Source organism: Sphaerodactylus townsendi, linkage group LG12 (genome assembly GCF_021028975.2).
Source record: "Sphaerodactylus townsendi isolate TG3544 linkage group LG12, MPM_Stown_v2.3, whole genome shotgun sequence".
Lineage (NCBI taxonomy): Eukaryota > Metazoa > Chordata > Lepidosauria > Squamata > Sphaerodactylidae > Sphaerodactylus > Sphaerodactylus townsendi.
In genome coordinates this window covers 5,459,446-5,474,572 of record NC_059436.1, presented here as the reverse complement: position 1 = coordinate 5,474,572, position 15,127 = coordinate 5,459,446, and the positions used below count along the sequence as shown (strand labels likewise).

Below are 15,127 nucleotides of genomic sequence, written 5' to 3'. Positions count from 1 at the left end.
TCCAAACTCTTCTTCTTCTTACTTATCAGCTCCCTAGTTTGTGGTGTTATGGACGTTTGTGTGATAAAGATAAAAGGTATCGTACCAGGTGGCAATACTGGCAGTTGCATCAAAGAAAATTTGAGCAAGATATTTGGCACGGGGAGGGGTGGGGGGAGAGACAGCTTCAAGTTTATTTTAATACCTCTGAGTAATTTGAATATGGGTGCATGATTTCATTAACGAGTTTGACTTACCGGTATGCGAAACACAATGATCTTAAACCTGTTTTGCAGTGGCCTTTCACTACTGTTGTAAAGTCTGAATGCAGTTATAATCTTTGGATCAACGGCTGCAACTACGTCCGCGACCCAAGCATCGAGATGGGGGTTGGGGAGAATGGGGTCTGAGAGGCTTGGCTACAAATCACCACAAATTAAATAGAACTATTTATTGAGATACATATATCTGACTTTCTCCTCAATGGGGACCCAAAGTATCTAACAACATTGTTCTTCCCTTCTTAACTTTAACCACCTAACAACATGACTGTGAGGTAAGTTAGGCTGAGACTGCATGACTGGCCCAAAGTCACCCAACAAGCTTCTGTAAAAGAGTGGGGATTTGAACTGCAATGTTCCAGGCCCCAGTTCAAAACTGTGACAGCTAAATGAGATCAAATGTTAAGACCATACGTGTGCAGTGGCGCAGATTAAAATTCTGTCCTATATGTAGCACAGAAATGGTGCTTAGACCCAGCTGGGTCTTCTCTTCTACATGTCTTGTAGACCTTGTTTAGTGAGGCACTCTTTTCTCATGTAACTTGTATATTTTTGGAAACTGCCCTTAAAGCACAGCAAGCCTAATATTAGGATTAAAATATTTTAATAAAATAAACAGTGGACCAATCAACGATCAAGTTCCCAGCATTCTTTTTGGACAAAGAGAAGAAAGGATGTGTTCTTATGGCCATGGATACTTATCAACTCCAGCTTGAGAAGCTCCTGAAAATTTCAGATAAGTGCCTGGGAAGAAAATGTAGCTAGGATGTGATGTCATAGTGCCTACCCTCTGAAGCCATCGTTTCCTCCAGGTACACAGATCTCTCTAATATGGAGATCGTCTGTGAATCTGGAATCTGGGACTTTCACTTATCCACGGGAGCTTCTGAGAACATGCTCAGAGGGCAGTCCAATGTTTTGTGCTAATTCTAGAGCATCAGTCCCTTCATCTCAACAAGAATGCACTGTCCATATTTCAATCACCTCTGACACACCATTTCACTCAATTATCACCCAAGCAGCAACACAATATATCCTCCATAGAAACTGGGATGACGGGAGAGACGCAGGTTGGCAGCCTTGTACTGTTCCCCTTTGACCTCAGTAAGAGAACCACTGAAAATGCCCGTGCCACTGCTTTTAGGCACAGCACTCCCCTTCTCCTCTTACAAAATTCAAGCATTCTCACACACAAGAGAGAGGGCCCACGCCCACAAAGTTGTTAATGTGACAAAGTTACTCATAATCTTTAAATGAACAAGATGGGATATATGATTCATCTTTGGGCCAATTGCACTATCTTGGCCTAACCTACCTCGCAGGGGTGGCTTCTTTTGGAATACTCACCAATGAGAGTAGTGGTACTTTTCCCCCAAGGCTCTCAAGTCCTGATACCTGTGCACCAGCCTGCCCCACTCAGAGAAAGAGAGATCTTCAGAATATCCCAAAGGGATCGTTTAGAGGAAAGAGAATTGTTGATAATTGGCACAGCCTTTTGTGTGTGTGTACTGGCACTTTTAAAATAAACTTTTAAAATAAACAATCCAACAAGCTTTGCTTTCAGGGGTGTTGAGTGCATGAAATGGAAAACAGGAACAACTTGCATACTACTCTCAAGTTCTTTAATGGTAGGGTAAAAATGAGGTAAATAATTCTTTTAAATATGCAACATTTCTATGCTGCCCTTCCACCCAACATAGGGTCCCCCAGGCAGTGAAAATCAGAATGTTAAAAACATTTCAGAGACAGAGTCAGGATTAAACCAGGACCTTTTAGATATGCTAAGAGGTGTTTTCCACTTTACCACATCAGCTTCAAAGGCTCCCTGCTTGTACTTGCAGGAGTCAAGAAATGCGGATTGTTCTTCTTGAACAGCATCCCATTTTGCCCTTGTGTTTAATGGACAATTATTAAGCTTAGGTCTAATTTCCCAACATACACTTGAAACCGCTGTCTCTACCCCTCCCCTCATAGACTCCATACGGCTCACCAAATTCTACAAGGAAACCCCAAAGCAAGCAAGCAAGGAAACTCACCCCAGCTAAAAAACACTTGCATTTAATATTTCTGCAAGTGTGAATATTTTACAAGCCACAATGTTCACACTGGCTTCACAAGGGTGAGGGTGGAGTTGATGGCCTCTGCAGAAAAATGAGCACCAACTATCCGAGGCCCCTTTGGCACATGCAGAATAATGCATTTTCAATCCACTTCCACAATTGTTTGCAAGTGGATATTACTATTCCGCACAGTAAAATCCAGCTGCAAAGTGGACTGAAAGTGAATTGTTCTTCATGTGCGAAAGGGGCCTGAATGATACCCAACAGCTGCTGATACTCTGACAACCCCTGGCAGGGAAAGGCTCTTCAGACATCTTGCTGCATGGTCACCTTCCAGTCAGCTCTGGCCGGGTCTTCCAATCCCACATAATTAAAGGGCAGGCACCGGCCTTAGGCCAGACATGTTTGAGGGAAACAAGAAAGCCACGGAAAACCTCACTCAAGCACAGCACCACACAGATATTTGAAGGCCACCAAGAGAGAAGAGCTGAGAGCTCCTCTGGGCAGAATACAATTCAATAGGAATAAACAGTCATGCTAATTAAATAGCAGAATTAATCTGGGCCTTTGGAGAGCACACATATCGTTTAGTCCTTATCCAGTTCTGTTTCAATAGAAGAAAAGTCCTTGGCACAGATTGGGGCGTCATAAAAGACATACTAACGCAACAGAAAGAGGAGGAAAATATATGTATAGGCATGGAGATGTCTTCTGTGTAGAAACGTTAAGACCCCAGAGAGAGGAAATTAGTCCCTCCGCCCCCCAAAAAAACAATCTACTTTCTTTCCTGACATCTCCCAGCTTCTCCCTTCCTTTTCATGGAAACTCTGAGGTAACGCTGAAAAAAAAACCTCTGTCAAAAATTTTATCATTTGGAATGAATGGATGAAATGCTTCTTTAGACAAGGTTTTCACAATGAAGCGGTACAGAGCATGAGAAAGGCTAAGAACTTATTTAAAATTTTCCACTGGAAAAATCTGAGAACTTTGGGAGAGTATAGAAAAAAAGCTTCCCATAAAATATTTTCCTCTTCTGACAAGGCATTTCAATCATTCCAAAAGTGAAGCATGACAAAGTCCGAGGACTTTTTTCCCACTGGAAAAAATTGGGACATTTTAGGGAATACTGGGAAAAAAACTGTAGACAAAATGTAAATAATGTTGTCAACAATTACTATCCCATGTGTGTGATGATAGAGCATTATGTCAGAATTTGGTATTTTCACTGTTAAAAAGTTTAGTTTAATACCCAAACATGCTGATGGTTCTACCTACTATGACCCTGAGGGAGCTTCTGTCCAAATGATATACTCACTTTTGTATACTACATATTTTTGCTATCTGAGACACAGAGGAACTCATTGAGGATACATCCACCAATGGCTATTAGTCATCATGGTTAAATGGAACTTCCATGTTCAGATGCAGTATATCTCTGGACACCAGTTGCTAGTGGGCAATAACAAGTAGAGACTTTGGCCTTCATATCACAGCTTGTACGTCTTCCAGGGCATCTGTTTGGCCATTATGGGAAATACGATGTTGGACTAGATCAGGGGTGGCCAACCTATGACACTCCAGATGTTCATGGACTACAATTCCCATCAGCCCCTGCCAGCATGGCCAATTGGAGCTGGCCCCCCTGGAGTAGAGGAACTACTGGCCAGATGCAGCAGGGTTGCTTTCACAATCTTAAACTATTGGAGAAGCAGGATGCTGCCAAACAAAACAATGAATGCCTTTAACACAGTAGTCATAATTTCCATAGTGCTATGCAAATAATTTAGAATGATAATTTCATTCACTCCCTACAAAAGCCATCACAGAGCTCATTACTCTTCACAGCTTGTACATGGGCTGAAAATCTGTGGTGGTGCTTCTTTCAGTTGGTTCAAAAAGCTAGCTGATTGCTGCATTCATTTCTAAGTAGCTTCAAACTTATCACTGATAAGCAGCAACTAGAGATAACCACCGTTTCAGATAGAAACACTGGTAGAAACAGTAACCTTTCAGTGATGACAAGGAGGGGACAAATAGAATCTACATGTAATGAACTAATTCAATTCAGCTCAACAAGGCAAAAAATGAATGACCAACTTTCCAAAGCAAAGCCAGTAAACACATAGCTGTGCTGGGATTTGAACACAGGTCTGGTTTTACTTGAGAGCTCCATCTGGGGCCTTCCAAAAGCTTTAGAAAACTATCAAGATTTTTGGTAGTTCAACTTCCCAGGGCAGTAAAAGAAATACCCACAGAATATGTGGCGGTAAGGGTGTTCATAGGCACCTGTAGTCTATAAATCTACATTCAGTGCACCTGCCTGGGGAACTCCGTTTTGGAGACTGACAAAGCGATTTCCTTTATAATATCAGATGTCTTTAGAATTTACTGTTCCATTCTAAGTGCTACAGTTCAGAAATACCATTTGAGAAGGGCTGTTTCATTGAATGAAATCTCAGGATTTATGTTACCCCTTCTCATTTCACACAAAATTGGTCCATTTTTATCCCACCCTTCCTCTAGGGAGCTCAGGGCAGTCTAAAACAGATGTCAAAACACCACATGTTCCCATTCTGCTCACTGTAAAAAAAAAAGGGGGGGGGAGTCAAAGGGGTTGCATGCAGAAGATGGCAAATTTAAGCCCCTGCATTCTTAGTTAACAGATTTCAGGAAGAAAGTGCTGGCAAAGATGACCCCATCCTGAGACCTTGAAGATGCACACCAGACAGATTAGACCAGGGGTGGTGGGGAACCTCGCGGTACTCGAGAGCCGCGATCGCGACTCTTCTCTGCCCGCTTTGCACTGGCGGCTCCATCGAGCCGAGGCAACAACTGGCTTCATCCTTGGCTGCTCTTGCAGGCAGCGAGAGCAAGCGCTGACCAATTGCACCGCGAGTCCGGCTGGGCGGGCGCTGCTGCAGGCTTCTCTCACCCGCCCCGTTGGAGTGGGGCGGGCGCCACCTGGCGGCTGGTGAAGGCCGGTGAGCTGCGGGCTTCATCCCTTGCCTGCCCTGCGAGAGCAGCAGGGTGGCGCACCAATTGCCTCAAGCCAGCCGGCTGGAGCAGCGCCGCGGGTTTCCTCTCGCCCGCCTTGTTCGAAAGCAGGGCGAGGGTGCTTTCCCGGCGGCCGGCAAGGCTGAGCCGCTGGCCCCATCCTTGCCCACACTGCAGGCAGCAGGGCGGGTGCATCCATGCGCTTCTCAGAATGAGTGGAGTAAAAGGTTAAAAAACCCTCAATATATATAGTGTTATCTTTATTTTAAATGTCAAAAATTATTTCCGGCTCCAAGTGTTTTCTTTTCCCGTGGAAATTGGGTCCAAATGGCTCTTTGAGTGTTAAAGGTTCCCTACCCCTGGATTAGACATTACACTAAGGTGGGTGAACATAGCCGACTGATGGCAACCCAGTAGGGTTTCCAAGGTAAGAGCCAGCGTGGTATAGTGGTTAACAATTTTAATCTAGAGAACCGGATTTGATTCCCCACTCCTCCACCTGAGTGGCGGAGGTTTATCTGGTGAACCAAATGTGTTTCCCCACTCCTATACTTTCCTGTTGGGTGACATTGGGCTAGTCACAGTCGTTCGGAACTCTCTCAGCCCCACCTACCTCACAAAGTGTCTTTTGTGGGGAGAGGAAGGGAAAGGAGCTTGTAAGCCGCCTTGAGTCTCCTTTCAGGAGAGAAAGGTGGGATATAAATCCAAACTCCTCCTTCTCTTCCTCCTCTTCTTCTTCGAGATGGGCAGAGGTGGTTTGCCATTGCCTTTCTCTGCACTGTGACCCTGGTATTCTTTGACGGTGTCCTACCCAAGGACTAATCTGTTTAGCTTCTGAGATCTGATGTGATCAAGCTAGCCCTGCCCATTCAGGTCAGGATGGCAGCAATTTTATATATTCATTAAAAATTCCAAGATTACAGAGAGATAATTGCAGACTGGTTTCTCATCCCCTCCCATCAAATCAAACGATGCTTAGGGAAGATACAACCAGTGTTGGGCAGTGGCTAGAGAAATACTTCTTAACATTTAATTCACAACTGCCTACCAAGTGTGAAACATCATTATTAGATGCCCCTCCTCAATCCATAACCCAGAAACCATAACACATAAAGCACGACCGAGAAGACAATTTCATGTATATAAGTATAATTATACACCAATGTATGCATGTAATGCACAGGGCATACCTTCAATGATCAGCTAGAAGCCAACTCTTTAAAGTTCAGTTTCATTCCTATTTGCTTTGTGCCACTTTCTATTTTAAGAAGTCCAGGACAGAGACCCAGGATCTTATGCATGGAGACCAATATGAAACAATTCTCCATTGGGCTGTCAGGACAGGAACCATTGCAGGTATAAAGGAAGGGTTGCCTAAAATCCTGAATGCCCTCCCTTCCACGATTTTTTGATCACTTCCTTCCCCTTAGGAATCACTGGGGAAGGCCTAGGTTCATAGTCTCCAGCCAGTCACCAACTTGCAACTGTACTGACCTATTGAAAGGAGAACATGAAGGAGGGTGATATTATGTCCTTTACCTTAGGTTTCTTCAAGTAACGGTAAACTAAAAATTAGATCAATGCAGAGACGGAAGTTTTGCAGGCTAGTTTTACAGCTGAAAACATGTTCCACAATGTCAGATTGTGATTTTCATAGCAATTATACAGAGTTTGACTTACAAAGTTGAGTGACTGAGGAAACACTGAACAAAAATTAAGATTCTTGATCCTGGTCCAAGTCTTCCAATTATCTCCAACCCTGTGCTTATACTTACAACTGACCCTGCTTGTATAACAGTAAGGATTCACATCTAGCCCATAGTAGGTTGGTATTCCATTACTACATACCCAGTAGCTGTTTACTGCAATTTCCTCCAGCATGATGGAAAGAGACAATGCAAAGATTTCTGTACCATAAAGATTATGGCCGAAAATGAAACAAACAAAAATACTAGCTCACCAAAATAAAAGATACTGGCCTGTTTGCCCGCATAGGCTTATGTCAGAAATAAATGGATTTTGAAAATAAGATAACTTTTGTAAAATTTCCATGCTGGAGGTGAATTTTATTAGCCACAAGCCTTTGCATCTACCTGGGCAAAATAATGCAAACCCAAGAATCCTTTTCTGGGAGTAAGCCCCATTGAACAGTAGGATTCTAAGTAGGCTACATAGTATTGCTCTCTGAATTACTTTTTAAATCCACCATCTATCCTATGAAGATAAACAATTGTGTAGTTGAGTCAAAATAAAGGCCATCTTGAACTTTATCACCAGCAACTAATTCAGTGCCACTGGAATCTTGAGCACAGAGCGTTATAGCAACAGTCATCTCCTCCTTGTCCCTAGCATCTTATACTCAGAGGTATACTGCTTCACAGTAATAAACAGAATTAGCCATTTAATGAATTTGTGTAGATTTCTAGAACAGTAAACTAGTTTTACTTTCTATCTTAATGGACAAGTTATGTGGTGGGTGGGTGACAAAGGGCATTTCCCCACTCTCCACGATCCCCCCTATGCTGTGTGCTGCTCTTAGTGTGCGGCATCCCTGGCGCGCGCCCAGGCGTCCCCACGACCCCGCGCTCTGCGCGGGGTCATCAAAAGGCGCCGTTTACAAGAGTGCCAGGGATGTTGCGCACTGAGGGGAGCGACAGCGGCAGCGTCGAGGCGGCTGCGCTGTCGCCGCCCCTGTCATGGGGAGTGCCAGGGGACCCCGAGCTACTTGAGGAGAGTAGCGCAGGGCTTAAGGTAAGTGGGGAAAGGCCCAAAGACGGTTCGGTCAAGAACTGATTATTTAAAAGAAATTCTTCCCTGCACTCTGAACTCAAAAGTTTCTGGGACTACTCACGGTTTAAGAATTATCAAATCAAAATGAGCGCAACAAAGCGGTGGTATTAAAAATGTCAAAAAATAATATATTTCAACCAAGCATAAAAGAATGAGCAGCAACTTAAAAAGTTTAAATGGCAGTTAGAATTATACAAACGACATCTATGACAGCAACGGTTGTCAGGGAGAAGACATCAAGAGCAATCTACGCAAAAAGCATAATAGAAGAAGTCAGAAACAAATAAATGACTGAAAGGGAGGGACTCTGCTTAGCACTGAAAAAATCAAAGGATGTGACATCAAATGAATGGCTAGGTCAAGGGCGTTTCATGGACTCAAAGTGCCACAAAAGAAAAGACCCCCATCTCTGCTGACCATCCACCTCCCCTCAGAAGGAAGTCCCTCACGCATCCTGAATCTAGACCTTTTAGGGCAGTGGCGCTTACTCTGTGGCAGATTCTGCATGGGCCAAAAACAGCGGTGTGAAAATGGTGTAAAATGGTTTAAAAGGGTGTAAAAGGGTTTACACTGTTTTCACACAGCTGTTTTTGGCCCATGTGGAATCAACCTAAGGCTCACAGAAAGCCATGTTTGCAATTACCACCAATCAAAACTGCCACATTTAGTTCCATTCTTGTCACAAGGCCTGTCCCTCAGGGACTCTCACACCTTACCTGTTTTAAGATGGGAACCAACTGCCAACTACATGCCCAGCAGGCAAGGGCACTGCCCACTTATCTGAAAGATGGAAAAGGTGTCATATTGGGGAATGGCGCTCAGAAAATCCACAGTTGGCACGTCCAAAAAGCCACATGTGGCTCCAGAGCCACTGAGTATCACTGCCTTGGGGTTTTAAAGGAAATCAACTGCATTCTAATTTACACCCAGAGACGAATCTGCCAGTCAGTAGAGTTCATTCATCACTACAGCAATGATCCTTTCCCACCAGCAGTCTTTATAAGCAGCCCCACACAGAATGCCATACAGTAGGAAGTTATCAGAAAATGCAAAACAGGAGCCGGATCTCGCTTCTCAAGGAAGCAGCTTATAACTTTCTGAACAGTTATAAAGATATGCATTTTTGTTTTGGACATGATCACTGAAGGATTTCTTTGCTTGTCCATGTTCCACATACCATGATTGCATAGCATAAGTGTCACAAGCAAGGGTACATGAAGTTCTCAACATGGAAGTCTGTCATGTGAGAACATCCCCTAGGACAAATCATCCATTCAGTCAATGGATGGGTAGCATTGCTGCCTGGATTAAAGTAGAGTAAGCCTCTAATTTGTGTAGAGATAATTTGATCTAGCTGCTGTTTCTGGGTCAGTCAAGGACCTCAAGGGAGATGCCACTCTACTCGACCCAGCCCCCATTCCACCACCTGAATTGTGGCTTTCCCGCATGGCATCTTTCAGACCTAGAAAATTAGTTCCTTGTTTTGGTGGGTTGCAACCAGACAGAATTTGCGGTTCTGATTCCCATCAAAATTAGTCATCCTGAGAGGCTCTGAGCCCAGTTACAAAAAGGTTAGGAATTTAAGAACTGCTGTGTCTTTTTTTTCAAAAGAGAAGAAATAAAGGTTATGTAAGGACAACCAACATTTTCAGCAATGAATCACATGTGACTCCTGCACTTCATTCATTCAGATGGTTGGGATGATGTTACTGTTGGGCTAATGGAGATGGTTGCATCACAAGCAGACACAGTGAGCAACAACGGAAATCAGTTACAGCATGCCCTGCTGGGCCAGAAACCTTACCAAGGTGAGGATTTCTGTTCCAGACAACTAGAGAGGGGGGGGGGGAATCCTATCAGATCCGCCGCTCCATCAACCATGCTTAGACATGGCAAATCAGTTTGGATCTCCTTGTCAATTTTGCCAAAACAGATTTCTAGCATTCAAATGCAGGAGGTTAGGTCACTTTTGCCCTTTTTGCTGTAGTTTTTCATGTGCTCATCAAAATCATATTTCTGCGAGACATGCTCCATTTCCCCCTTATAAGCTTTTAGAGAAGGAATGGATCATAAGAATGAAGCAACCTCATGTGCTAAGCTTCTTTTTCAATGGACACAAGGCTAGGTAGCCTTCTGTTTTATTAATGCCAATGCATTACTGATCTGCAGAGCTCTGTAAAATCTCTGTCATCAAAGATCAGGCATAACCACTCGTATGTATGTGTTTAAGGTCAAATGTGTTGAAAGCGAGCAGGCCTACACTTCTCCTGGGCTATCTTGCACTTTATTTCACTATATTTCTCTGCATCAATTTGAAGCATCCGACCTGTGGTTCAATCAGACATGTGCCTCGCTGACGTCATCCCACCTATGGGAATAAGTATCATGTGCCATACTGCCCACTCCTCTCACTCAGATCCTTCTCCCCAGAAGCAAACTTTCTGGGCAAAGTTGTTGGCAAAGGCAGCAGCAACCGGGGCTACCAGAAGGGGCCCAAAGCCGGCGAGCGCGGCCCCAGAACGGAGGGAGCCATAGGCGCTGCACCACAGGAGAGGCCAGGCGCAAGGACCCAGCTGGCGCCCAGCGGCTCTCTTCATGTCTGGGCCACACTTGCCGGCTTCGGGCCTGTCATGGGCTCACCAGCAGCCGCAACTGCTCCTACCGTGGGGTGTGTGTGTGTGAGTCTGCGCCCCCCCCCCCCACATACTGGAAGCCCCGCGCCCGGGGACCTGTGACCACAAATATCCCTCTGGCAGGTACGCGTCTGCATACTGGCACCAAAGAGAAGCCCCAGCCCTTGCTTTCCTTTGCAAAAAAGAGAGAGAGATCCAATTAGAAAAACCAATATATAAGCTAGTTCATGAACAATATACATTTCATCTCTGACATAGAAAGCATTGCACAGGGACAGTATTTACAGGGACACAACAGGATCCATTATCAGTGGTATAATTCTGGTGTAACAGTTTTTTCAGCATGACCACATAGATCTGGGTGGGTTTAGCATGGTGTAACTGCACAGGACTGCACTGAAACCTGCCCATTTTACAGGTGAGGGAGGAGAGATGACAAGGATGCTCCTTGACCCATACAACAAGCTTTGGGTGAAGGGAGCTACACCTCTAAGCAAGGAATCTGACCATGGCAGGGCATGAAACAACGTGACTCCTTTTGCTCATCCGATGCAATCCTCTCCCATGACAAAGCACCCTTACTCGGGAGCAAGCTCGAAGTGACCTCAGCGAGATTTATTCCGGAATCCTTGAGCAACCTCGCCCACTCAGACCAACCCATGGCTTGCCATTATTTTTATTTGCTTCCTGTTTCCATCTGGCGACCCTAAAGGAAGGCTCGGTCGCCCACGTGGGAAGCATGCCGATGGAGCACCCGATCCCGCCCTCTCCCTCTTGCCCCGGCCTCAGATCGTGACGCCCCCCCCAACCCAAGCCCCCACTCCCTGGAAGCGCCGCCTGGTAACCCCTGGCCGGGGACCCTCTTACCTTCCCGGGCTTTGAGGAGGACGGTGTTGGCCACGATGTTCTCGAGCTCCATAGCGATCCAGCTTGCAAGATGCGGCAGCCAGCGGGGTGGGGGTCCAAAAGGGAAAATGCAAAAAATAGAAATAAAAAAGCAAAACGGACTGAGGCGGGGGGGGGGGTCCCTCCGGGACCACCTTGTGAGGTGACTTTTTGTGTGTGTGCCAACGTGTTTGGGGGAAAGAAAATCAGCAGCCCCCTCGACCTCCAGGCGGTCTACACGATGAACAGAAATGCTTTTCTACAAGTCTCCTTTTTCCAAGTGGAAATCATGACGATCGAGGCCAGCTGGGGGGGGGGACCTCCCACCCCCCTTGAAGCACAGCAGCAATGCAATGCAGGCAAGAGACGGGATCTCCTTGCTCGCCCCCTTTCTCAGCACCCCCACCTCCTCCGCCGCCACCACACGCACCCTAGAAGAAGGCTTCCTGGCGGAGGGGAACGATCCTCTCGGATATGGGGGGGCGGTGCTGAGAAAAAAAGCCCCCGCACACCCCCTGTTCAACACCCCATATCCCAGGCTGCAGGGGGTGGCGGAAAGGAGGCTGCTCCAGCCCAGCTCCCGGGGTTGCCCAAGCTGAATTTAGGTGGGAGATCTTGGTCGCCCCCCACCAGGGTTTGGAAGGCAGGAAACCCCTGGCGTGGAGGGGGGTGGCAGGAAAAGTGCCGAAATCCTCGCCCCCCGCCAAAGGCAGCAGGAAATAGCGTGGAGCAGAACGAGCCCGCAGCGATCTGAAAGTGGCTACACAACGTTCCAAAGAGGCGGGGCTCCCGGCCCGGTGACGTCGCCGAAAAGGCGGGGCCGAGAGGTGTCAGCGCTCGAGGAGTTATGTAATCGCCTTTCCCAAAAGAAAAAAAGAATTTCCAGCGCATTGTGGGAAATGTAGTTCCCGCGGTATTGCAAGGAGCGGGAGGAGAGAAACGCGCCGTCTCTCGCTATTCCTTGCCCACCTGTGCAGCAATGCAAAAGTGGTAGAGAAGGGGCTGCCAAATCGGCTGCCGAGTAGACGTACACCTGCCGGCAGACTTAAATGCAACCTTGAATTCTGTGGTCTGGATTATTCACTAGGCTCCTAACAATAGATTTGCTAACATTTTAAAGCCCCTTCAACTAATAGGAAAACATTATTAAACTATTATAATCGATTTTTTAAATAACCAGTGATGGTATCTGTTAAGATTTTTAGATAATATAAATTTAAAGCTTTACTGCCTCTCTTAGTCGCTAGAACTGCAGTTATCTTAACATCTGTTTTCTGTGATTCGAATGAAAAAAAAATCTGTATTACATTATATGTATATATTTTAATGTTAACCAGTTGTCTTGGAACTCGCCTCAGTCAAGGCCTGTGCACAGAAGACCCACTGACTGTATGGTTAGAATTCAGAGAAATCCAAGCAATGGTGGTTTTAAAGAGGGAATTTGAAGCACAAAAAACCAAGGGGACTTAAAGGAACTCAACTGTAGCTGTGCTATGGCTCTGCTTCTTGCTCAATCCAGAAACTCCAAGCAAAAGAAAACACATTCACGGCAGAGGGAATGCAAAAGTTATTCTAGTACTCTCTCTAGCAAAATTGATTGTCAATCAATTTGAGGAAGCATTTTTCAAATGAAGGCATCATCCCTCTCACAATTGAGGGTTACTAGCTTAGAAGACTTAAAACAGGTTTTGTCCAACAGCTGCTAGCCAGTAGAGTCAACTGAAGGGCCTCTAAGTAGCAGATGGAAAAAGAGTAAGGGCCGTAATAGGAAGAAGCATCTCCAGTGTAGTTGTGAGCTTCCTAAGTAGTAACCGATGAGCTCCCATTAAAAACTGAGTCCGCCAAACCCTTCATCTGCTACAAGGCTGTTTTCAAGCTAACTATGCTCTTTGTCGTTGTATGGCAAAGTATACAATCCCTGAGCAAGGTTCACAGGATACTTGAGAGAAATGAGGTATTTCTGAAATATACTGAACCTTTTTTTTAAAAAAAACCCCTCTGTTCTTCACTATTTTACCATTGAATTAAGTTGCATATGCACGCATTCCCTCCCCCACCCCCACCATTAAAGACTACATGACCAGGTGGTTGTTCAAAGAACTCAGGTCTCCAAGCAGAAGCAAAGAATTCACTTGTGCTTCGGCCTGCTTTAAACCCACAATTTAGGTGTCACAGTAGGCAATGTAAGAACAGCTTTTTTTAAAGTGACAATTTAATCCAAACATTCCAAGGCAAAAGCTGTGGGTTGAAGATATGATGTTCCGAATGCTGTTTTTTTTCTGGGCTTCTGTGGAATGGTGCATGGTCTCTCCAACACTAGAACCCAGAAGGAGGAGGAATACCTTAGGCAAAACACTTTGAACACACAATATCAGGTGGTGTGATGTCATGCAGAGATCTGAGAAATCCACACTGCAGATTATTTTTCCTCTAAACACCTCAACCACCAGCAACTTACCACAGAGCAAAATTTAATACATGGGCCCTTTCTGTGGCAGAAAAGAACCAGAACACTCCAGCTCCATCAAGCTGAAGATAATCAAGATTCTCAAAAATTGTTGCAAAGCAGAACCATCACAAACTTCCCTCAGCTATGCAAAGCCAAGGTTTACCCAACTTCCTGGAGAGCAACACAAATCACGAGTTGAACACAACAGCAGCTTTAGCATGCCTACTCCAATTTTTACAGTGGAGTTATTAAGCGTACAGGATTCGTTGAGTGAAACTCAAGTTTTCCTTTGATCGAAAACAACCCTTTTATTGTGCCCTTCCCAACACTTCGATTTATGTGAGATTAAGTGAGAAATTCAGCCAAACTGTTATTTGAATTGGACCTGTGGAAAAGGCTTCTGCTAGTAGGTGTTTCAAGGTGTTTTACCTTTCCCTAAGGAGCCCCATGGCACACAGCAGTAAACTGCAGTCTTGCAATCCAAGCTGTGCTCATGACACGAACTTGATCCCAAGGGAAGTTGGTTTCAGATAGCCAGCTCAAGGTTGACTCAGCCTTTCATCCTTCCAAGGCTAATGAAATTACCCAGCTTGCTGAGGGTAAAGTGTAGAAAAATGGGGAAGGAAACAACAAATCACCTCATAAACATAATCTGGCTAGTGAATGTTGCGATGTGATGTCAAGCCATGGGTCAGTAATGACCCAGTGCTTGCACAGGGGACTAATCTTGACCTATAAAGGGCCAACAACAGGAGATTTGGCCTCTGTGCCAGAGTGAATGACCCCTGTAAGCAAAGAGGATGCTGGACTAGATAGTCCATTGGTCTGATCCAGCAGGACTGATATGCTTGTGACACTCTGCTGTCCTTTAATATTGCCCAAGATTGGCCCAACAAGGCAGACTGTTTCCCCTGCTGAACAACTGTTGCTCCTCTGTCAGTAGGCTGAACTGGTGTTTCTGTAGGCGCTGCTACAACCGTGACCAGTTTTACTAACACTCACAACTGGGATCAAATTATAAGGTAGCCACTTAGATCTTTTCCACACTGCAACTTA

The 15,127-nt window shown here is 45.2% G+C and overlaps 1 protein-coding gene across 1 annotated transcript in view; it reads right to left on the bottom strand.

The window, feature by feature from the left end:
- LOC125442142 (G protein-coupled receptor kinase 5-like) overlaps positions 1–12,382 on the bottom strand; it is an 81,508-nt gene extending 69,126 nt beyond the window's left edge. The window contains exon 1 of the mRNA XM_048513308.1: positions 11,605–12,382. Coding sequence (XP_048369265.1) covers positions 11,605–11,656 — 52 coding nt within the window. The 5' untranslated portion in view covers positions 11,657–12,382. The remainder of the gene's footprint in view (positions 1–11,604) is intronic.
- Positions 12,383–15,127: the final 2,745 nt, after the last annotated feature.